Genomic DNA, 25,815 nt, shown 5'->3' on the forward strand with positions numbered 1-25,815 from the left:
GGGGGGGAGGGGCAAGCCAGGTATAATGCTGCTATGGATGTGTCATGAAGTCAAATCTTAATATTTGTGTAATTTCATAATTTCCCATATTCTGTTATATACTGCTATGTACCTCATCTTCACCTAGAGGCTGAATGTCTTTTTTTAAAATCAATGAACGTATCTTTTCATCGTTTCAACAGCAACTCAGTTTGTGCATGTAAGTTTTTTGAGGTCCATGGTGATCAGCGTCCATCCTGTCGTGTCGATGGTCATACATTGTTTGTCTAGCCTTTTGCATTGTCCTACAGAATGATGCATCTTGAGCAAATACATTCATCTTTAGCCCATGATGCTTTGCATTGACCATAGTGATGTTCTCATCAGGCTTAAGGCATCAAAATGTGCCTTTCAGGCAAGTCTTAGTTCATCAAAAATGTATCGCTAGTCAAAGCCTAGTCTTTTTTTCCCCTCAATTTTAAAGTCCCCAAGTGGACTTCCCGGTTCATTTGATCCTAATTTCTGCCCCATTACTAGGAATGAAATTAGCGGAATCTTAATAATGCGAGGATGACATACTAATTGTCTGCGTACATCCTACCATGTTGGGTGATCAATTCTATGATTATCTTTAGGTGGAATTTAGGATGTGTTAATACCCATGTACATGTATGTAGAAGCAAAGTCAATAAACCAAAGTACCCCATCATATTATTTTGTTGGCAGACCAGTTAAACCCTTGTCATGGTTGGGTAAACTTTGCCAGTTAAAAATCGTTCAGATGCCAGATTGAATCAAACCCTTACACATGAGGTTGAACTGGTACCGCGTGATATTCATTGATTTCGTTGTAGTTCATGGTAGTGAACTATGCATTTTTATTCTTGCACAGGGCATCCTGTGCTAAACAAATAGTATGTTGTAAATCAATGTCAAAAATACACATTATTTTCTAAAACAAATGGTACATACTCTCATATGCTCTCTTTTTATAGTCAATACACACTGCAAACGCATTATAAATGCTCTTGCTGTTCTACTTTCTCAGCACATAGAGAAGCATGTCCTTATTATGCGCTTTATGAATGTATTATTATTATTATTACTTGAATATAAATGTAACTGCACTTGGGCTATCTATGCATTTGTCATGCATAATGTATAGTGTTGTACAGATCATGAAATATCATGTACTATTTACATAATATTGCGTATATTTTTGTACTTACGTGTACTAAAGTAGATGAAGCTTGCACAGGTCACCTCAGCGGGATTGCATATGATGTGACTAATGTCTATGTTATATGCGGTTGGGCCATGTTTTTTTTTTTTTTTTTTTTTTGGGGGGGGGGGGGGGGGACCACACACTTACAAATATTGCCCTGACATGTCATATGCTGTTTCTGAAATTCATTTGAATTATATTGTGCTCAGGCAATGTTGTAGTTAATGCCCCTAGGACTTGGCATTGTTGTGTAATGACCAAGCATTGTCATTCATTACATCAGTTTGAACGCTTTGACCTTGCATTTTGTCTGCTGCAGGGATGGAGGAATCCCATCTACATGTATTGCCTAATTTGAATTCTTGCACTTTATCATTACTATAATTCTTCTTCTTCTTCTTTTTCTTCTTCTTATCATTATTATTATTATTATTATTATTATTATTATTATTATTATTATTATTATTATTATTATTATTATTATTATTATTATTATTATTATTATTATTATTATTATTATTATTATTATTATTATTATTATTATTATTATTATTATTATTATTATTATTATTATTATTATTATTATTATTATTATTATTATTATTATTATTATTATTATTATTATTATTATTATTATTATTATTATTATGGTGGGGAGGAGTATCAGAAATTACAGGTATAATGTTGCTCCTTCTTAAATGCTCACTAATGGTGTACATGTATCAAACCCTGGTTGCACCAGTTCAGCTAATCATATGCTATTTGATTATTGATGCAAAAATTAAGACTAACATATATATATATATATATATATATATATATATATATATATGTTGCAAATTCACGTATTGGCTCCAATATAGCGAAGAATCAAGAAATAAACTAGTAATGCATTATTTCGCCAATAAGAATGAGTTTATTGAACAACTCATTGAGTTGTTCAATAAACTCATTCTTATTGGCGAAATAATGCATTACTAGTTTATTTCTTGATTCTTCGCTATATATATATATATATATATATATATATATATATATATATATACTGTATATATATTGCTGTTAAAAGTAATATATTTGTAATTGTTTGTAATATGTGACTATAAATTTCCAACCAGTTGTTGAGTTTCTTATTCTCTCTTTTGAATGGTCTGAAGCCCCAAATGCCTCCTTTTTTTAAGACCCTGATTAGAAGTATGGATAAAATTGTTTTAAGCTGTATAGGGAAAGAGAATCCATCAGCACATCTACCATAGTGTGTTTCTTCTCACATACAAATTAAATGTACAGCAAATGCTACAAATGGGGTGGCTATATGTTTAGACAGTGGTCAGTGTTTTTTTCTTGCAGCTACCATGAGACATTGTTGTATCACAAAGTCATCCAAAGCATACAAAATATGTACCTGTCTTTCGTGTGTTATGTCTCAGTTCCATGGGCAGACTCCTCATTTTTGTTTCATTTTTTAAAAATTTTTACTTTATGATGCCAAAGTTCCAGCTAATAATGACCACATTTGTGGCCACATTTGTAGCATTTCAACTTGTGTCAAAAGAGAGGAATTTTAGGCATGAATTTTGCAGAAAAATTATAACAAAAATTGTTTTCATGCCTTGGAATCTTAAGCACAATGTTAACCAAAATGTTATGCAATAGTGCCATGTAACATTTAAACATGAAATTGTTCTTGTTTACATTTATTCATGCTTTCTTTCCAAGGTGCTCACCTTTTCTTGAAGCATATTCCAGAATCGGTAGCTTTTTAGTTTTGAAATATGACATTGAAGTAAAACTGTGGCTTGAAGTTGATAGTATTGATATAAGATGTAGTAGATTTGTAAAATGCAATATTTTTTTCATCTATCAGAATGCAATATCTTTAATGATTACTATGATTTCTCTCTATTGCGAGCTAAATGTAGAATATAATTGCTTATTCCATCAAATTGGACACTCACAGCATGAAAATGTGTTTATACTTCACAGTATCAGAGCAAGTTTATATACCTAGTTGCTTATTGAGCTTCAGTTATCACTCTTTCTTTTGTGGACAATGTGGTTAAGATGTTTATTTTATGTGTTTGAAATATAAACCAAAGACAATGATTCAGAAATTGCTTTCATACAATTTTTTTCAATCCAAAATATTGAGTTCAAATTTTTGTTAGATATTATATAATTTGAGTGAGTAAAAATAACTTACATTACTTCAAGAAAGTGAACTGTGCAATTTAATTCCAATACTGCAAGAATTCAACAGGTGTCACATACTAATGAATGGAGCTCAAGATATGAAGTACTGAAAGCCAACTCCATTCAACTGTGATAAGGTGGACCCAGGCTCAGCTGTAAATATAACCATTTTCTTGAATGCCAGGTCGTCGACTCCAGAGTACGACCTCGCTGACGTCGATGGACAGCGGAGATCCCTCGCTTGAAAATAGACCTAGTCGGGGAGGTAGTACATTCAGAATTCTCTCTCACTCATTTTCACCTCATGGACCAGCAACATCCTTGCATTCAGAACCTGCAGACAAATATTACTGAAAATCTGGGAGAATTCAACTTCATAACCTTAACAGGAGCAGATTGAATTAATTACTGATCATTTATCTTAATCAAAATGTCATGAGCATCAGTTTCATATCTCCTTTTCTCAAAGTATATGACAAGTATTTGTCCACACCCAGGTTAAGTGCCATTTTGTTGAAATGGAATAATTCTTTTTGAGGGTAATCAATAAGTTTTCATGCTTAACAGTGCCATTTTCATTGATATAACACTAAGTCTCTTCAGTATTACATTACATCTCCCAATATGGATAACTAGACATTGCAGAATTTATTTACATACCTATATGTCTATCACAAATGTACCAAACAGTCATGTTTTTTTTTTCACTTGGTGTATAATTTTCACGTTTGTAATCACAGAGATTCATTTTTTTTTTTCTATTGTGAAAATAAACCTGGGAAATTGTAGAATTTTGTTTGAAAATGTTTTGTTGTTTTAAATATTACTTCCTCATTACATCAAGTTGTGGGTTGAGCCAAGTTTGACACTCGATTTTCCCCACAAAAGTAGCAGCTCCATTAACCCCCTTTGGACCACATCCTTAAATATTCTTAACATTGCACATATACATGGTGTCAACAGGTGTAAAAGAGTTAATGTGGGAGAAAATATATAATTCAGACTCTAGCTACATTTGTTCAAATTGACAATCATACTTCATGACATTGGATCTGGATTGGTCCCAATTTGTGTCCTTGAAAAGTCAGGATTTTTTTTTTTTTTTTTTTGGTGGGGTTCTAGTGTTTAAATAAATTAGCAAATACTAAAAATATGTCTTCATGGTCTAGAACTGCATGAGCCGAACTTGTTGAGTGTGAACATGTCATACGCTGGCTCAGAAATGAAGTTTATGTGGTTGGTCCCAAGAGAGCTCAATTCATGGGGGGGGGGGGGGGGGGGGGTGCTGAGTGGCTACAAATTATCTTAAAGATTGGAAGGGGTCCCTTGAGCATTGTCACATTGTTCAAAGAACTCCCAGGCCTGCCTTATCTGCATTTAGAGTTCTTATGCCAATTCTTGTAAGAAAGTTTGTGGTTCATATTTGGTAGCTGTCAAATGCTGTGCTCAGTAAAGAAGTGAGCTACCTTGCTCAGGTATTTTCTAATCCAAGTAGGTATGTTTTTATCAAACTATATGAGAGACGTGGTGAGGGTGGGGTCTTTATGACATAAAAAAGTAGAAGTGGAAAAATGTAGAGCTCAAGTGTTTTTGTTTTTTGTTTCAGGGATTTTGGGCTATTGTCATTGGATAGGGTTCATTACAGTGCTCTTGTGGTTTTTTTTTTTCTGCACAAGAAAGGTTATTCCTTCTTTTATGGAAATTGTGAAGTTCAACGTCATAAGGGGATGTGACCTTCAGTTGTGTGACTGAGAGCTGGATTTTTTTTTTATTTGTGCACAAGAAGACTACTGAATATCTGGCTTTTGGCAAAAATTAGTTGTTGCTCTATATGAATGATAAATCAACATGGGATTGGGGAAAATAACAGATACTAACAAAATCCAAGCATCAAGAGGCTGGTTCATTGGTCTTTTGGGAAATAGTCACAAGACATGTATTTTGTGTAATGCATCAATTGAAAGAGCTTTTCCAAAGTTAAAAAAAAACAACAACCCCAAAACAAAAGCGCAGTGGTGTGGAGTTAAAACCTTTTGCTTCTCTCCCAAATGCCATTAGAATAGATGTTCAGTGTTTAAGATTGAAAGAGGGTGATCCATTGAATTTAGTGGGTATACTAAAAGGCTTGTATGCTTGAATCATTGCAAACATGATTTTACAGTATTGGAGTGGCAATTGGTCAACCTTTAATAGTGTCAGCAAAAGAATGTTCTAATTTGCATTTTATCTGTGGTGATGTGGTTTTTTCCTTTCATGTGACCTCTTCCCATCACAGCCTCTCGTAGAGAGAGTAAGCGTAATATACTCAACCAGATATCAGAGGTGTCAAAAGATGAGGGAGTAACTCAAAGTGAGGAAGGTAACCATGGAGACAGCTTCCTCAACATCCAAACTTCCTCACCGAAAGCACCACAAAGTCTCTTAGCGTTAGAATATGCAACATGTTTTATCTTTCTTTCTGTCTCTGCCTTTTTATCTCTTTTCTCTTAGGGTGACAGAACCTTGTATCTCAAAAAATGTCAAATGTTCAGGGGAGCAAAAAGACATGGCAGCCAACGCACTGTAACAAATGGGATCATCTTTCCTTTGACGTGCCGTAGTGGCTTTGTTATTGGGTAAAGATAGCTAGGATTGGGACAGGACATCACTTAATTGATACAAAAAAAAAAAAGAGAAAAAGTGATTTTCGTCAAAATTGGAGATACGAAGTCTTGTCACCCCACTGTCTTTCTCAGCCTCTCTCCATCTCTCTCTCTCTCTCTCTCTCTCTCTGTCTCTCTGTCTGTATTTCTCTATCTATCTTTCTCTGTTTCTCTGTATCTTTGTCTCTCACTCTCTGTTTGTCTGTCTGTCTGTCTGTCTGTCTTCTGTCTCTTCTCTATCTTCCTTCCTCTCACTGCTGGTCTTCCTTTACTTGCTTCCAGCATTAACTGAAAATAGGAAAGTGACAACTCAAGCCCAAAGCGGCACACGACTGTTTCCAGTATCATTCTCTTTTTCACAGATAGAGCACTGCAAACTCTTTCTGTCTATAGATTCTTCACGCCATAACATCACAAGTATAGATAGTTTCCATGAAAACTGTTAGAATCTAGAAAAAAGCACAACCAAGCAAATAACACTACATCTTCCTGCAAGGATATTTCAAGACTAGCGAAAATACAGTTTGCCTGTCATTGCTTAAAACACCAAGTCTTCATTTAATTTCACTTTAATGCACCGTTAATGCAAGTGATGTCCCAGAAATAGTCATGCATGCTTGATTCCATAGTCTTTTTTTATTTTTTGCATAAAGTAGGAATGATGGAAACAAATTATGGCATACTTAGTGCTTCATGTCTATGCTGCCAGTGTTTTGAGATGTAAGCATAGTAGAAGTGATGTTTTATGAGCTATGATAGATTGCATGAGTGATCGTGGACAGCTCTCGTATTATTAGATGAGAATTTATAGCCCAAATTTGAAATTTTGCTTATATGGCTCCATTCAACGACCAGTAGAGAGAAAAAACCAACAAACAGTCCCACACACCTGCATCAAAGCTGTCGATGGTGAACCTTCATTGTTTTTCAGCTGATATTAATATAATTTTTTCCCTCTGAATGATTCAGTGTTAAATGGGGCTTTGTATGGTCAATTATTCATTCCCAAAATGGCAGTTTTCTGGGAAAACACTGTCAATTTATTCCTGAACTGTGGATGAGATTTGGGCTTACTAACAGACTGAATGAGAATCGGTGATATGATAATGATAATATTGTAGAATCTCAAACGTGCCAAAGTGCATTGCCTGTACACATTTTGTCTCTTGCAGCAGACGCTTCACTGTCACGATAGAATTATGCTAGTAGCACGCATAGATGCCACAACCACAAAGTAAGACAGTGTGTGTTGAGTTGTTAATATGTGGAATGCAACACTTTTATAGAGTAGAACACCAGGTTTAGATGAGAGGTCTCGCTTTGGTTGTTACACCCTTCTTGCACTGCTAATATGCGGCTTGTGCATATTTGACACTGATTGGATTGGTCTGTGCATGAGTATGGAAGAAGGCAGCATCTCCACTCTTGCTTGAATTGTGCATACTTTGGTATGTTTCTGTCATTGACAGCCATTTGGAAGCTTTAATCAGGTGTAGTTTTTTTTTTAAAAACAAAATAGTTGTGTCTGTATGTGTCTGTGTGTGTCTGTCTGTGTGTGGGGTGTGTATTTGCAGACACACATGTATGGAGAGGTTGAGGCTGTCCCTTTAAGATATGTACATAAGATCCCTCTTTGTACCACTTAAATGCTGTTGATGTTTGTGGTGTGTGTCTGTCTGTGTGTGTGTGTTTGTTTCTGTTCTGAGTTAATGAGTTTCATGTTTTGTATAACACCACCATTTAGAATAATTAAGAGCTTGATACTTCACTGCTTTTATTCACCAGTACAGCTGCAGCAACCATTCACTAACATCCGGGTTCTTACCATCACTTCTTAGTGCCAGAAAAAGTACATAAAAAAAAAAATCATGCTGTATAGTCATTAAGTGATGACAACTCAATATAAGGTGTATGTCAGCAGCTTTCGCTAGGGTTGTCAATCACCACCATTCACACAAATATGGCCCATACTTCAGGCATCAGGACCGTGAAATCATACCTTGGAGCTGCAATAAATTCTGTGTGTCAGAGTATTATGTGTATATACATCACTAATAATAAATAGTATGCAATAGCTTGTAAATCTGCTGTATATTGATAACGATATGTACTTTGACATGAAATTGATTCATGTCATTTATTCATTACTGTGAAAGAATTGTTTGATATTCATCATTTTTTTTATATATCAAAGAGTAAGGAATTTATGGTGACTGTAGTAAAGATAAATGCTCTATATCAAGTTCTTGAACCAGATTGGAATAGATATTGAAAACAGATAAATGTTCAGATGATAACTAGAATTAGCCATGATTTAAGATAGCTTGCAACTTTGTTACAGAGTGAGAGAGAGAGAGAGGAGCAATTTTGTGCAAAGAGATGCTAATTTGTAATCTAAGGTTACAATGTTCCTGAGTCCCAAACTACTGTACACCAAGGAAATGCTTATTTCATTGAATTTATTTGTATTCTATGTCTGAAAGACATAGCTGTTGCACTTCCCTTCTGTCTAGTCACATCTTTCTAATAATCATCACCATAAAAAAGATAAAGTTTGTGTGATGAATAGATATTCAAACAGCTATCATTAGCCTGTTGAGGACGAGTCCCGAGTATACTCGGGCCAGTGTCTATGGGAAATGCGTGTTGTAGCAAAGTCAGCCCGTCCTCAACGGGTTAAAGGTATACAGCCTGTAAAGTCTGTGTGTATTTCAGTAATAGGAGAGCACTATCCAGCTCTTGACTAATAAGTCACAAATGATTTTCCTCTCCTCTATAGAGATGTTTATTACACCATTTAGCACTGATGGGTTGACATATTGGTGATATAAAAGAGAGAGAAAAATATATATTTCTTTCATATAGATAACTTTGCATACTTATTCTGAATGTTTACACTGACATTTTTTTTTTAAATCAAACTTGATTCTTAACATGTTACTTTGATTTGCATATCTTCAAGATCTTTTTACTATTTTGAGCTAGAGTGGTTTTGAATTGTTGTGGTTGTAACCGTAGTAGATATGCATCATCTCTATAAATGATACATAACTTTGAGGAACTGGGTAAAAAATAAATCTATAAAACAGCTAGCACACCTTTTGAGATATCACTATTTGCATGCTGTTTTCATGCCATCAGGCAAGAACCATGTGCAATGATTACATGATTGCATTCTCCTTTTGTTCTAGTCATCCTAAATCACTTCATGTTTGTGTCATCGTAAATCATGCGAAGTCATGATGAGCATCAGTTGGCATAGCAGGGAGGGAAAAAAAACAGACTTGCTGATGCCTTAGAAAAATGCAGTTTGGCATCAATCTCATTTTTTCTCTCCATCTATCTGCCTCTAGTGATTTTTGTGTATTAGTGTTCTATCAGATGCAAGTAGTATGTCACTTCTCTCTCTTCTCGAGGTCGCACCACAACAGCCAGATCATGTCATGTCATGTTGAATGTAGGGCGGTGTAGTTCTTCACGCTTGTACTTTCCGTTCTCTCCTCGTTCACTTCTCAAGGGCAAGAACGTCCCAAGAACGTCGTGTCTAACCTCTCCCTGTTCTCTCTGGTTTCATATCTTCTACAGGTTTCTTGGCCAAATCAAGCACACCAATGTCTTTGAAAGCTTTCTGTCATGCTGTCCTGTAAAAGTGGAAATTTTTGTGCATCACGCAACATGAAATTAGCACGATAATAACAGCATGCAAATATTCTACTTTTTATTTGTAATGCTATTTTATGCTTTGATTCATGGAAATAAAAACACACAAAAATTCGTCTTAGCCCACTGAGCGCGAAAAATTACTTGTGCAATAATTTCCACTTTTACAATTGTTCTCAACTTTCTCATTCACCACGTCATGTACTTTCATGTTGACTTTCAAAAATGTAATTCTGTATTTTCTTGCAATTTGCCATCTTCCACTTTTCTTCTCCGTCTGAATGACATATGGTAGCAGAAAATTCATTTCCAACTTTCTCTATTCACATTTATGCATAATATGGGAATCAGTCAGTTTTGTGTGCTGCTGATTTTTGCCGAAGAGATGTTCAATCTATTTCTGTGCTATTTTCATTCCGCTGTTATTTTGGTTGCTCTTTTCTCATTTCCCTCTCTTGCTGCAAAATGTCTGTGACAAAAAACAAACAAACCGACCAACAAACAAAAAAAAAGGCAAAATAAGGGGAACCGATTCCGTGCCCATAGCAATGGCCGAAGACACAAACATTGAAGGTAACCAGTGGTCATGTGTGTTAAGCATAGTTTCTGCATCTCAGTACAGTGGGACTGCATGGGTATGGAATGAAGTTATCTCCCTGTATGGTGGTTTTGAGTTTGACACAAAAATTCCCATACTTGCACCAGAAGCTGTTGAATATATCCCCTCTCCCTTCCCCTCCCCATCCCCCAATTTAAATATTGATGTGTTTTAAACTATGCTTTCTAACAATTTTTGAAGACCAATTTTGTATCTCATTTTTCTTACCATCATTATGTTGACAGTTATTCTGATCATGCGTTGCTGAAATTATACCGGTCTTCTGCATTCAGAATTCATTCCTTCCATTTTATATATAACCATTCATTTATTTTTGTCATTTGACATTTATTGTTTTTATGAATTCATGTTGTTCATGCTTGTTTATTTCCTTTTGTGTAGTCACAACTTTCCATCAAATCTTGTGTATCTGATAATGGCACATCATTATTTCACTTGAATCACCACTCTGATGCAAATTGTGCCATTTGTTTTGTTTGCCTTGTATATCCTTTATGAATCAGTGTGCATGAATGGATTTTTTGTTGAGCCCAAATTTTGCACGAGATGTAATTGCATTTCTCACCATGGCAAGCATGACATCTCTACAACATGGCATTCATGAATTCTCCTCTTCAATGCTCTTTCAAACAAATCTCATTTGTAGAATTTCACCAGCTTCACTTGAAAAAAGAAGGCTACTTTGTCTTTCTTGAATCGCTATGATTTTAGAGCTCTCAGGCTATTTTGCCACCATTACTTGATCTGTTGATATTATGTCTATCTTCTACTTAATAGACATTGTTGACTACGTTATTGGTTAGCCCTTTCCCAGGTTTGATAATTACACTTTGATCTAGATGACAATGCATTTCTTACCTGAACAATTATATAGCCATAGCTATTGCTATGTTGTCACATTAAGAACTTGAGAAAGAAGATACTATTATCAAATTATCATAAACTAACACATATTTTTTTTCCTCTTGTCATGTTTTCCATCGATCCTTGTGACCATCAGGAAAGGGAGTCAAGACGATCGAGGAAACAGCCGAGACACCGGAAGCAAACGGAGAAGGTACACACAAAAGTTTCCTCCGTTCACCTTTTCATCATAAAGAATCCTGTAACTCAGGTTTTGAAATAGAGATCATCACATGTTTGGTCTAATTTGGTAAAAGTTTAAGTTTGGGAGTCATTTTCAGCCTAAGATACTTTGCCTACACATACTGATATTTGTAGAGATGCCTGTGCAGATTTTCCAGCAAAGTATAAACTTTTTATTTGTATCATCTTCTTCTTCTTTGTTTGCAGCCCCAACTGCCAAAGAGGGATCTCCAGATGGAAGGAATAAGGTTCTGAAACAAGAAGGTAATTAAGAATCTTTCTAGCTCAAGACCACGTTGCCCTCTAATGAGTGCAGTAAATTTTCTCCTGTGACGAGTTTATGCACGATTGTTATTGATGAGTTGTGTTTTTCACCTAATACTTTGCAGTGTATGTGCACTTTAAGACTTGGTTTCTTGTTAGTTTAAGTGATATGGAGAATATGAACTGAAAGTGATATAATTATCGGGCTGGTAAAGAAGGCTAGCACATTGCCGGTCATGTGATGAGAGACCCAAGTTGCTCCATGGAGTGTTTGAAGCTGTCACCTTGATAGGCTGGTGCAGTAAACTCATCACTTGTTTCTTCCTTCTGCTGCATGATTCGTAGGTTACAGTGCTTATATTTGAGACTGTTCTTTTTAAAGTTTTGTCAAAAAGACTGCTCCTTTTAATGTTTGTTTACTGGTAACTAAGTGTGACGGAGCCAGACTGTTTCACAAGCCTGAATACAAGTGCAAGACTTTGCACCTGTATTCAGTATGTATTGTATTCAGTATAATTGAATATTTTTTATGAAGGGGTTGTAGAATAAACATGTTTACAAATGAGAAGCAGTTTAAGAAGCGTGATTTAAAATATGATTGACAAATTCTAGAAGCTCTTCCACTGCTTGCATATGCAAACCTTATAGAAGAGATTGGGGAATTCACATCGGGAATATTTTGAAAAGCTTTATGTGATAAAGAAATTATGCACACAAGTGGGCATATGAACAGATGCCAAGGGAAAGATGTGTGCTTTCATCTACCTGAAATTAAGTATGTGAAATGATGATGTCTTGGGGAGTATCAGTCGACAAGATTTCGGGGGGGGGGGGGGGGGGGGGGGGAGGTGGGCATTGGTTATGCTTATAATTATATGCTGCTGTCCTACATATGTAGTTGATTTGGATGATATGAAGTTATTATGTTGAAAGAAGAGGAATGATTTACTCACACATTATTGTTAGGTGATAGATTTGTCAGAGTTACCAAGACAATGGGAAGACATATATATATATATATATATTTGCTTGTTTGTATGTTTTTTCGTAGTGGGGAGGGGAAGAGGGTAGTGCATATATCGTCTTCCTTCATGGTGGGGGAGGGGGGAGGGGAGATTATCGCGTAGATATATTCATGAGCTAGATAGAAATATTGGGTAGATAAAGGTGATGGGTAGATAAGAGTTATTTTGGTAGAGACGTTGAGCCAAGATAGGGAATGGCTGTAGGTTTGTTTGATAGAGGTTTGTGACTGCTCCGTGATTCCATAACCACCGACAGGTAAGGGGAGTGGCAAGGAGCCCTCCTCCACCTCCTCAGCATCCAGCAAGCAACCTCCCAAAAAGGAAGGTAAACGAAAACGATACCCATCCATCCATTCGTTCATCCATCACAACCTCATTTATTACCTCTTTTTTTTTTCTGGGATATCATTTACTCCAAATGTTTGAGTCAGTCTGTTAAACCTCACTATTACTATTACATTATTACTATTACTATTCTTTCCCTGGTAGTGGACATATTGATCGATTTCTTTGCCCCATTTCATAAAAAGTTGATATGAAAACAACTCTTGCTGGAAAGGGCAGTTGTCATGGTAATGACAAAAATCCAGCTTCCTGATTGGCTGTTGCTGTGGGTAGTTACCATTCCAGCAAGAGTTGCTCTCCTAACATCTTTTATGAAATGGGACCCTTGTTTATACATATATTGGTGCATGGGCACACTAACATTGTCAGCTGACATGCTCATTTTTACTTTTTAGCATATTCCATGGGAGGTGGATGGTATATCTAAATGCAGCTACCGTTCATAGCAGCAGATTTTCATGTATTTTTTTTTTTGTCAGAACATTATCTTCAGTTAATTTGACTCATCAAGCCTTTTGGGAATTTCACTTTAAAAAAATTGTCATCTTGGTGACATTGAATGGGGACATCTGACTTTCACTGTGTGTTTTATATTAGAGAAAGATATTAGGCACAGTTTGAATCATGAAATCTGCACAAAATCAGAAATAAGATGACAATAAGAAATTACGTATATGCAATGTATATGCAACTTGTGTATATTTTTTTTATATATCTGAAGACGCAAATAAAAACAACAGCAATCAACCACTAGAAAATTTATGTTAATTGTTAATGAAATGTACAGCACACCAAACTGCATAAATGTGGCTTCCGAGGCTTTATGAGATAATATGCATCACAGTGTTTCTCCATATTCTTGATGAATCAAACTTAACTGATTATTTTCAGTTCACTTGTATGAAAATTGATTTGCATCATTTCATGACTTATCTCTATCTTTCTCTGTCTAATATATTGTAAATTGATCAGAGGAATTTCTGCAAGAGCAAAAGAATGCTCTTTCTCCAGATGATCAACATATTTCTCAAATTATATAAAATGTGGCTATTAATATTGAAACAAAAAATTGTAAATGGCATTTTTAACATATGGCAAGAAATCTACTGATTTTTTTTTTTTTTTTTTTTTTTTGCTAGGGCAGAAAATGTTATGATTTTTAGCCCTTTTTTTGTAGTAATGTGCTGTTTGAAATGTCTATTGAATGTTTAATCAATATGAAAAACAACCATAGCATATGATATTCAAACTCTTTATTTTGCTGATTTCTGAAGACAATTTTACTTTTGTGTTGTGTTTCATCAACATATGTCTTTTGCTTCTTATGTCATTACTTCATGTAGTACTCTTGCTACATATTTTTATCATTGTATAATTATTCATCTTTACCTGATATACTTTTTTTTTCTTTAAGTGAGATTTATCTTTTCTATGAAGAGCTATATTTGTAAGTGCGTAATTATTCATCAACTGACACTAGATTCTTTTATCATACTTTAATTATGTTCAGTTATGCAGCTATAGTTCTTTTTTTTTTTATAACAGGATACCTATCATTTCATCATATTCATCACAGCTCATCTTCTGTAGAAATGATGTTGAATCATTATATGTGAATACTTATCTAAGAAAAAGAAAACAAATTTTTGTACACTAATACTTTTTGATTCTGTTGTCTTAGTTTCCATTTGCTTAGTTAGGCAGTTTTTTTGTTTAAGAATGCACAGTCACCATATTCATTCACATCTAATCTTTTTTTTTTTCTTTTTTTTAAGAGAGGATGTGTAGATTGAATGGTTTGTTAGTACTTACAAAAAATGTATAAACTAATACTTTTGGCATCTTTTATCTTAGTTTCCATTTTGGTTGAGTTACGCACATAGATTCATGATACCATTCTGCTAGTTTAGGAAGCAAATTTATGATATTATGCCAGGAAGAGATATTTAGACACCACACTGACAAAACTGAAAGAGACTGAAGTACACACTGTAATTTTTCAAAATGTAGAGTTTTTTTTAATATATATATATATATATATATATATATATATATTTTTTTTTTTTTTTTTGGGGGGGGGAGGTCAATTAGCAATCACATGATGAGGAAGAATGAGCGCAGTTTCTAGTTTTCCTTTAACATCATTTGAACTTTAGGTAACAATTTTTTTCTTCGTAAAGGGACTATAGCCCAACTTTTTGTGATGCAACACAAATGACATCTGTGGCTATAGCCTATGTGGTTAGGTCATTTCATAACACATCACCCGATCCAGGGTTCTAGCTACGTGAAACTGTATAATCAAGCAAAGCGACTTGAGCGGGCAACTCATGTGAGATCGGACCCGAAGTCCATCGAAAGTTGCCTCTTTGAGGACATGGAGGCAACTCATAATCTGAGTCAGACCATAACTTACAGGGCAGGGAAGGAGCATGTCCTAGGAAATGGAAGACAGAGCACACTGCCACTTACTGTCATCACATCATGCCCTAGCAGAAGTTTGCTGCAGGAATGATCTTCTTGAGATCATCAAATTGGCAACTCTAAATTTCACTATTTCTATTGAAGAAAGATTAGATTGAACAGGTAAAAGTTATTCAGTCTGCACAAAAATGCAACTTTTAGAGAGAAACTAGAACTTAAAGGGATGATATAGTTGTGGTTGAGATTGGAGATTCAGATTTCAACTTTTTGATGATAATTAGAAAGCAGTTATGAATTATTATATGTGATATAAAGTATGTTGTATTCTCTTTCATATTTCATAAGAGGTTTCTCATTGTCTCACAAAAAAGTTAGAAACCTGAAGCCCCATCTTAACCAAAATTATACCATCCCTTCAAATCTTCTAAAATGTGTTACTAATCTAAAAATCACCTGTAATGTTTGCAATAGATAGGGTTTGAAAAGTCTGCGAGCAAAATAAACAATGATAAAAAACAGCTTTGGCCTCAAATGGCAGAGACTTTTTACTTTAACTTCAGATATGAAACACTGATGATGAATCCTACAAATTATTATGAAAATACTCCGCACTGAACCACTGAGATGTGGTTTCTGGGGCCTGGTTGGTTAGGACGTGATGTTTGAAATCTCACGTGAGCTTCCGAGGCTACACTGAAGACTACACTAAATTCTGTACATTTTACCCTCGATGTGACTATCTCAATATTTTTTTTTTCTATGTACCACCTTTAAATGATCAGTATCAGCACCCAAGGAAGATGATGCTCCACTTAGTAAATTGGAGCGAAAACCGTCGAAGTCGGAAGGTAAAAGGTCACACATAACAAATCATTCACCTCACTTGGCATGCGACAGTTCTTGCTTCACCAAATTGTCTAATCAGTTTACGTCACATTGGTGGGCCATAAGTTTTGTTTTTTACTTCTTCTTACACTTCTCGACAGAGAAAATTTTATTTTGTGTGTGTATGCGCAATTCTTTTAGTCTGTTCCTGTATGTATTTATTGTTACACATCCTTTTTAGGCATTATATTACCCATTCTCTTGGTGTGTAGTGGTTATGCAGGCCTAGTTAATGCATTTTTTAACTGTTCAATTCTAGAGTCTTCAAGCACTTGTTTTATTAATAACATATATATTTTTTTTGATGGCATTGATTTGTTGAAGCATTGGAAGTTGGGTAAGATATGATTCAAGATTAATTAGAGACATGACTGATATCAAACCAAGGATATAGGGATTGTAGTATTTTCATTTAGAACATTAATCATATGGAGACATAGTCATATAAGGCAGAAGATATATTGATGAAGAACTGAAAAGAACTTGACATCATTTTATCAAATTGCTCATTGCAGTTGGTGTAAAAATTCCAAGAGTGAATTAGATTTTAAATATGTTTTTGGTACAGACAGTGATCTATAACACTCAGTCAGATATGACTTATAAGTCTCTTACCTGCACTTGACTACTGTAGAAAACTGTTTGCTTGCACACTTAATGTATAACGTGGGGGGCATGATGGCACCCAACGATCCACAGTAGATATGGAAGTGTTGTATCACAAAGTTGAAGAATTCCAGCACCATATGCATTGTGCTAAGTGTGTATGAAATAGTACCAGTAATGTCACTGCATAAAATGTGAAACTATCATCCAATCTCACCATCCACGGCCCAACATAGTCAACTTTCAGGTTTAAGATCCTTTTTTTTTTTCTGGGTCCATGTGGTTAACAATACACATCCTGTGCAGTATAATCAGTGGTTTAAGTGTCACTTACAAGTTTTGTTTGTATGTATGTATGTATGTACATATGAGTGTATGTGTGTGTGTGTGTGTGTGTGTGTGTGTGGATGTAGATAACCAAGATATTTTGTCAGTATTTTTCCCCTGACATGTTAGTGTTTTCCCATCCATTCTGTACAGTCAAGAGACAAGACTCACAGCATAGCCTACGTAAAAGGAAATTTGTTCGCCAAGAAGCACAAGGTAACAACAGTGACATGGGAAATCAATCTCAGAAAAACTCTAATAAAAAAGTTTAAATAGTTAAGAGGGACTGTACCTCTGAATTTAGACTAGCAGTACCTTTGCAGTAACTTAAAACATAAAACAACTGACTTTGTCAACCTTGTTAGATGTAACATGAGATATAAAGGGCAAATATTGAAAGACACTACATTCCTTTTAGTGAAAAGATTAATCCTAGTCTTTCTTTTTCTTTTTCTTTTTTTGTTCTTGGGTTGTTTAATACCCCATGCTAGTTTTTGGAAGGCAGATTCTATTCATGGTTTTCAGTGCTTACAGAAGATACCAGTACTATAATATATAAATCCCTCTAAAGCATTTGGGTCAGCTGTTTTGATATTGTAAATATTTGTCACATTTGATTTAAATACACATTAATTTGACATTGAATTTGAATGTAAGATCTGTTAAAATGTCTTTGGATGGATTCAAATGTAATGATTGAAATGATTTGCTAATTGGCTGCCCTAAACTCCTTTCATGAAGATGGAGAGAGGCCTTCTTCTCTCAGAAGAAGAAGAAAATTAAACCGACAGGCAAGTCAAGGTAATATTCAAATCTTCTTGCTGTTCTCATCGAAAAAAGAACTACACTGCTTATCATCAAGAATGAAATAGTAGTTTCACTCCAAACACAAAGAGAACAGAATTTACCATATTTTTTTTTTCTTGCATCTTCACCCACCACAAAAACGAAAAGAAAATCTTCAATGCCTATGCTAAGTCACTATGAAACACTGCCACATCTTCTTTTATAAAGTACTCTTTTTTTAACTTCTGCCAACAGATGTTTGGGTCTGAATAGCTTTGCTCCTGTTGTTGTTTTAGGGTAGTGTCTTTTTGTTTGTTTTTTTTCACTCGCAAATGACAATTTATTAAGCTTTTTTTGTGTAGATAAATTATCTCTGGTTTAATCACAGTTATTCAAGTATTGCTTTCAAGTTGTTCTTATTCTTGAATCTAATTACAATTGTGAACATAATATATTTGTAATCATTTTTTAGTTTGATCAATCTACCGACTAGTATGGTTCCTTTGAATTCTTCCATACGATTTGATGATGCATCAAAATTACCCTAAAAAACGTATTCTTTTGAACATACTTCATTCATGTTAATAAGATTGAGAACATGTTACCGGGGTAATTATATCTTTCTGATAGAGAAGGAGTAGCAGAAAATTGAATTTCAAAATCTAAGCATGGCTGTCATGTTTTTTTTTTTTGTTTTTCAACCTCGGTATGGGCCTGTTGGAGCATACCATTACATTGTACATGCTTATCACATAAATTTCTTTCCAGCTGGCTTTAGTCCCGTATACTCACTTGTTTGTTAGCTGCAGTCATCATGCAACCCTTAATGAAGTCTTGTACTGTCCAGAACATGACAATGTGACCTTGAATCATGAAAACCACTAGAAGTTGAAAAGGCTGACTTTCCGTTAGGTTAAGATTATACATTTTTGGAACAACTCTCCTGATTTTGGTTTTAAGATATAACTGTTTTCATATCTACCAAATCTAATGTTTGCATAGAGTGAGGTAAAAATAGTGTTCTTAACAGTTTGTATAGACCCAATTGTCTGCCCCAAGGTTGTTTCCTTCATTTTCCACTCATGAGATCATTGAAAGTGCACATGAAAGCCTTGTAGAAGTAGCAGTAGCATTGAAACCTTGACCTCACCGTGTATAAAATGTTGTCAATAAGTGCACCATATCTTATATTAATCTGACTATGCCTTCTCAGTTCTTTCTTCCAAACACAGTAAAGGAAGACCAGGTGCACCTTAATAGATCCTTAACTCCACAACCCCCTTTTTTAATATCTCAAAAACAAAACAAAATACATTTCATTGTATTTATGTAGGTTGGATGAGTTCACGATGAGTTATATATTTCATAAAATCTCAGTACAATTTGAAATAATAAAACAGAAATTGATTATTTTTTTTCTCAGTGTGGCATAAGTGACTCATACTTAGCGTGTGTAAACTTACATGTATATGATTATAATTCCATCTTGTGTATAATCTTGAAATTCATAATTACAAATAGGCCATTGTAGTTCAAATAATAGACTGACTACTCAAATTCAGAACTTGACAGATGATCTTAATTTTGAAGAGTACAGTGTGGAATGTTCAAATTGGGTATGATTAGAAGCAGAAAGGTACTAATGTGCTGCAGTGTTTTTTTTTTTTTTTTGTGCGGATCATTTTTCAGGTTGATGACATACACAAATGTGTAAGCATACTCCCATCATTGTCAACTTTTCATTATCTTATGCACTTTCAGCCAAAAATGACATATTTTGGCAGTCTTCTGCATTCTCACCGAATTTTTCTGAGTTATTTTGTGTTTTGATATTGTGTTGCCTGAAGGGTAAATGCAACTAACTCTACAAGGGATCACCTACGGATAGTTTTATCAAATGTTTCCCCAAAATGGAGTTACCCCTTTCAAGCTGTCAATGATTACCATCACAATGAATGCTTACCAGCCACTTTGAAGAAATGCTTTTATGCATTTGACATGCTTCAGCAGTGCTATTTGCAGTACATCTACACAAAGTGTGAAAGTATGAAATAAAGTGCTTACTGATACTCATAAATCACCAAATCCCCAGCAAAATATTCTCAGTGATATCATGAATCATACAGAATTTCAAAGAAATTAAAAGATATGATTGTATGTCTGTTAGTCTGTGATTTGGCAAAATGCTATATGTATGCACAGGATTTCAGTGAGTGTGTTAATTTGTGTGTGTGTGTGTGTGTGTGTGTGTATATACACAAATTCATTGATTTTTTTTTTGTCTTGTCTGAACACATATTTGATATTCACATTTATTTCACACTTTTTCACGTCTCTTTCACAATTCATGAATTAGGTAACTGACTTTTTTGTTGTTGTTAATAAATTCACTTTTCTTTTGGGGGCACTAATTTTGCTATTGGCATATTTGCTTCTGCTGTGATACATGTATATTAATTTGTTTTATGGCATCAGTTATTCTATTTGCATTGTGTATAAAGGCATTTTGATTTTCCAAGTTCTAGATAATGTATGACTTTGTTACAGGTAAGTATTTGTAAATTTTGAGCGTTGAAGATGTCTGTGCGGGCTAATTGCAATAAATGCCCATGGCTCCGCAGATAGAATGACGTTTTATTTTTGAATGTAGGTCGATTTTATATCAAGCTTTGTCATTTAACCATTCTTCCATCTGTCTTCAGTAAAAATATCCACAGTCATGATATAATAATCTTATCTAGGTATTTGATACAGGTCAGAGGCATCATTGTGTTTGACGCCATAAGGAAATGGCCAACGACAGTTTCATAAAAGATTGAACAGAAGAATGCCATCTTTTGTGTGGGAAAATTATATAGAAGCCCAATGGAGTTAGTTTTAACTTCTCCACTAATTTACTGCTTCATTCTTTGTTGGGCTATCTCGGGGTATCTTCTCCAATGTTACACAATGGGCAAATTTGCATGAAATCAGATGCTTTTTTGTTTTTGTTTTTACAATCAATGTGGGCATATTCACTGAATGGAATTCAAGAGCAAACTAGATGTCACATAATAGATACCTAAGTGATTGTGTTAGTTTCCAATTCTATAAACGAAAAAAGTTATTTTCTTTTCATTTTTCTTCGTGTTAAAGTGAATGCTCTAATCCTGCAAAAAGTATGTGGATTAGTTGTTTTTTTCTCGAGGTCACAAATGCAAAGAAATTCAAAGATATCGAATTGACAATGGTGTGATTTAAATTTTCAAATATAAGTTACTTCACTTGGGAGATAAACCTGTAGACTGAAACCAGCAATCATAATGTTCTCTGTGGTCTACACCTATTCATATGTCTACACTTAACTCTTTATTTGCCATGGTGGAAAACCCCTATGTGCCACGTTATTCTGAGACATGAAGGTAGTCATGCTTTGAGAAAGAATTCTGTTTTTCCAATCTATATAACTTCTACAAATTTCTGTTAAGCTGGTCATAATAGTGAGCAAAGTTGGAGAGGAATGCCAAGCTCTGCTTCGATATAAATTGTATGACAAATCTATTTCTATTTATTTTTTTAATGCCCAGTTGCTACATTACTGTAAAGGCATGACTTCTGCACATGAAACCGTGAGAGAAACTTAGAATTTACACTCAAATTTAGTTGGGAACACTGCTTGATAGTCAATCACCACATAGGATGCAAACTGCATGTAAAGGAACAGAAGCTGGAGAAAAGCTTTCATTGTACCGCGGGATTAGGCTATTTATCGATCGGTTTAAGCAGATTAGTGCGTTTGAGCGGAATATGCGAAGTTGGCACGCCGTCGACTGAGTGGGACATGCGAACATGGCACATAAAGAGTTGACTGTGTGCTGATGGTATATAGCCACATTGTTGTCTTGTCAGTAGAGTGTAATAAAAATTCCATCCATTATCAAAATACCTAATCAACACACTTTTATAGAGTCTCACCTTGTATCGCTAATCAGTATAATGATGCAAAGGATATTAGATCAAAATGCTATATTATTAGTGGTCATTTTTTTTATCATGCTGTAAATTGAATATGATTAAATTCATCGTGCGACCATTCAATCCAACAAGTGCAAAATGTATATTGTAAGTCAATTTGCTCCTACGTATACCAAGTATATTGTTAAATATTCTAAATGAAGAGACATCGTGATGTGTATATTTTCCTGCATTGTGGTCATGAATCAATCATCATTCAGATAGGTATGCATAAATGCAGTAAATGAAAACGATTATGATTATAATGACAGTGAGGATGAAATCCTGTTGCTGCTACTGCATGAGTTGGCTTTTTTTTTCCTGTCTGCTCCAAATAATGTATTGATGTTGAAAATTACTGAGATGATATGATTATGAAAATGATTATAGTAATAATGAAAATAAGTGTAATAATGGTGATGATGGTAGTGATAGATTCTAAATAATGGTACTGTCACATTGATAATATTTATCATGAGTACATTTATTTCAAAGAACAATGATATCAATGCAAGTTGATGAGGGAATAAGAACACTAATTACTCAGTCATGAGCAATAGTGTTACACAGTCAAGCTATACAAGTTTTGATGTAAGTCATCCTTACCCTACATGAAGCACCACTGAGCAATTCTGCTTCAATTCTGATGTAGCGAAAAATATGCTGTAACCCCTCACCCCCCCCCCCCCATAGTACAGAAGGTTAAGTCCTGTCATTTTATTATGTGGCAGAGAAAAGCCTGGGTGAAGGGGAGACCAATGTTGAGAATGGCGAGGGAGGCACTGGTGGCAAGCTGGCCGACGGCCTGGACGATGTGGACGAGGAGAGCGATGACAGCGATGATGAGGAGGCGCTGAGCAAAGAGGAGGCACTGAAGAAGATGCAGGAAAAGAAAGACAGGGTGAGTGTCGTTTGGAGTTCATGTCTTGATGGAATTTACGTGTCTTGCTTTCTGAAGGATGTTTCTTGTGGTAGATCTGGGCACTGTTTCATTAAAGTTTTTTTAATATAATTTTTTGAAATGTTTCTTTATGTTTGTATATTTGCATGTATTCATGATGAAACGGTGCAGGGGTAGGGGGTAGAGGAAATTGAGCTGAAATTCATGACTTCTTCATTTGGTACATTGAAACCATACATGTGACCATGCACCTCAAAGCGACATAAAGTCGCACACACTGATTTTGCGTGAGGACTGAAAATAAGTGAAATGGGTCAACCTAGCCAAACTTGACTTTTTCATATTTTCTGAAAGAGCGGGTCTTCTTTTACATTATGCTAAATTTTGGTACCATAAAACGGGCAGGAAAGTGTGTTTTTTTAGCAGTTTATCTCTAACATTTTTGGTAGAATAGTGTGATTAGGTGTGTCTTTAGAATCCCTTTTTCATTTCTGAAAAACCTTGTCCACACTCTTCACTTTCAACTCTAATAACTTTTGAAAGGATAGTGCTACTGCTTTGAAAGTTGGCATTGATTATAGACGGAATGTGTTAATGAGGCATGCTTAATTTTACCTAAATCTGATAATCCCTTCATTGTTGTTACTCTGGTGGTTTACTTCCTGTTTTTTTGTCCCATTCATCGCACAGCCAGCACAGTTTGGTAAAGATTAAGCGCTTGAATAGACACTACTTCAGAGCCTCTTTTCTCAGTTCACACTTTTCCTGAGTTTGTGCTTTCTTTCCAATATTTAGATAGGTTAGTAGAGTCCATTTGATTTGAGTTATACATCATTTTAAAGCTTAAAGTCTGCTCTTTCAGAATATGGTCTTAACTAAAAATTCATGTCTGGCAACTTTTTGTTTGTTTTGAGGTGCAGGGTCACATATATGCAAATCCAAACACAGATTCAATATCCAAACTAATGATGCTCATAGCTGTAATAGTATTAATAAGACTTATTTCTTGTAAATTTGAAACTTGGAGATTTTGTAGTATTTTAACATGTGTTCTAATTCCCAGTGCCACATATATATGGGATTCTACAGTGTGACATCTGTTGTATAGGCAGCAATTTTCCTGAGTAGTTCATTGATAAGAAAAGATAGGTGTGTATGTTATGTTACGTGATGGAGACTGACCCATGCACTGACCATCTGACCCACAGGGTACAGCCGGTCAAGAAGCTGAGGCAGGAGCAGAGATGTCAGCCCTGGTCAATTACATTCAGCCGGTCCACTTCTCGTCTTTTGAAACCTCCAACAGTAAGTGTGCATCCTCCTCCGCTGTTGAGGGTGAAAGGTGTTACAGATTAATAGGGGTTATCTATCTTATAATATTAACAATATGGTCGTGTTTACTGGGGGTAGCCTCTTCAGTTTTACCACTCTTGTTCCAGGGGGCCCTGCAATTAATATTACCCCAGCATTGTCAGCTATTCCCTATCCATTTATACACCTGGGACGAGAGGGAAATGGTGGGTAAAAACATGTTATCCAAGGATGTAGGCATTTAAGAGGATTTGAATTGGGGACCTGCAATTGAAAGTCAAGAATCTTATCCTCTGTACCACAGTACCCCCACATGAGCATACTGTGTTGATGCAGGAAGCTAGGGTAATGGTCTTCACGGGAATACTACTACTGTAAAACAAGGAATGTTTGCATGCATTTTAATTTCGCGAATTTTGTGAGAGCCGAGATTCGTGAAATTAAAATGCATCTGAAGGCTGTTGTCTACACTATATGCATTGAATGCCAGAGGCACTTCATGAAAATTTCATGCTGTCGGCTCCAATTCGCGAAAAATTTTGTGCCGCTAAAATATCATGTTTTACAGTAACTTCCTTCCAACAATGGTTGGACAAAGAACATGTGCCTGGATGTGTTCAGTTTTCATCAATGCTTTAATATGTTTGATTAATATCTTACCAGTAACTGGCATTAGCCATGATGATGAGATATATCGTCGCTGGGGTGACAAAACCTCGTATCTCAAAATTGTCAAATGTTCAGGAGAGCGAAAAAACATGGCGGCCAAAGCACTATAGTGAATGGGAAAGCCTTCTCTTTGACATGTCATGGTGGCTTCATTTTGAGAGTAAGACAGTTAGGATTTGGCCAAAACATCACTTGACCCATTATTTGACCATTTAGCTAAAAAAAAATTTTTGACATTTTTGAGATACGAGGTCTTGTCACCCCAGCGACGATATGACACTTTGATCGATTCATTAACAACGGGCCATCTAGGCATTGGGTTGAAAAATTAACACCTGTTTTGTATGTCTGTTGTGTATTTCATTGCACTCACTCTTGGCAAGAAAAGTATTTATATGAAATTTAAAAAACATGGACTTTATCCAGGCTCTATGCTTTACTATCTTTGGAAAACATGCTAAATGCAGTGTTTAGTTTGTCTTTTGACAATTGAAAATGAATTTGATATCTTTGCTGGGTCATCAATAATAAAACAAGCAGGCTTCTGAATACAGCATTATGCTTGTAAAGAGCCTTCACACAATTTCTGTAAAACAGCCATGTACTTATACTAGGTAAGTATATGCCTTTTTCTCAAACTTTTTAGAAGAAAAAACAATTCAGATTCATATGCTTAAGATGATATATTCAGGTGTTCGTTAGCTTTTAATTAGTGTCTCAAGAACTCAGCGACAGCATAATTACTAGTAACTTGAAAGAATCATTTTTATTATGAGACACAATAAAAGAACATTTATTGCTTCCGTAAGTGTGCTTCTGAACATATTCATTAACATTCTCATGACAGAACATAATTTTCTAATTACCCATATTAT

At 35.2% G+C, this 25,815-nt stretch overlaps 1 protein-coding gene across 1 annotated transcript in view; it reads left to right on the forward strand.

Moving 5' to 3' along the window:
- The window catches only part of LOC140242735 (1-phosphatidylinositol 4,5-bisphosphate phosphodiesterase beta-3-like), a 173,427-nt gene that overhangs the window by 116,092 nt on the left and 31,520 nt on the right, over positions 1-25,815 (forward strand). Inside the window, exons 16-23 of the mRNA XM_072322530.1 lie at positions 11,319-11,375; positions 11,612-11,668; positions 12,950-13,018; positions 16,245-16,310; positions 17,434-17,496; positions 18,022-18,081; positions 22,791-22,960; positions 24,169-24,265. Of these exons, the coding sequence (XP_072178631.1) occupies positions 11,319-11,375; positions 11,612-11,668; positions 12,950-13,018; positions 16,245-16,310; positions 17,434-17,496; positions 18,022-18,081; positions 22,791-22,960; positions 24,169-24,265 (639 nt within the window). The remainder of the gene's footprint in view (positions 1-11,318; positions 11,376-11,611; positions 11,669-12,949; positions 13,019-16,244; positions 16,311-17,433; positions 17,497-18,021; positions 18,082-22,790; positions 22,961-24,168; positions 24,266-25,815) is intronic.

Source organism: Diadema setosum, chromosome 1 (assembly GCF_964275005.1).
Source record: "Diadema setosum chromosome 1, eeDiaSeto1, whole genome shotgun sequence".
Classification (NCBI taxonomy): domain Eukaryota; kingdom Metazoa; phylum Echinodermata; class Echinoidea; order Diadematoida; family Diadematidae; genus Diadema; species Diadema setosum.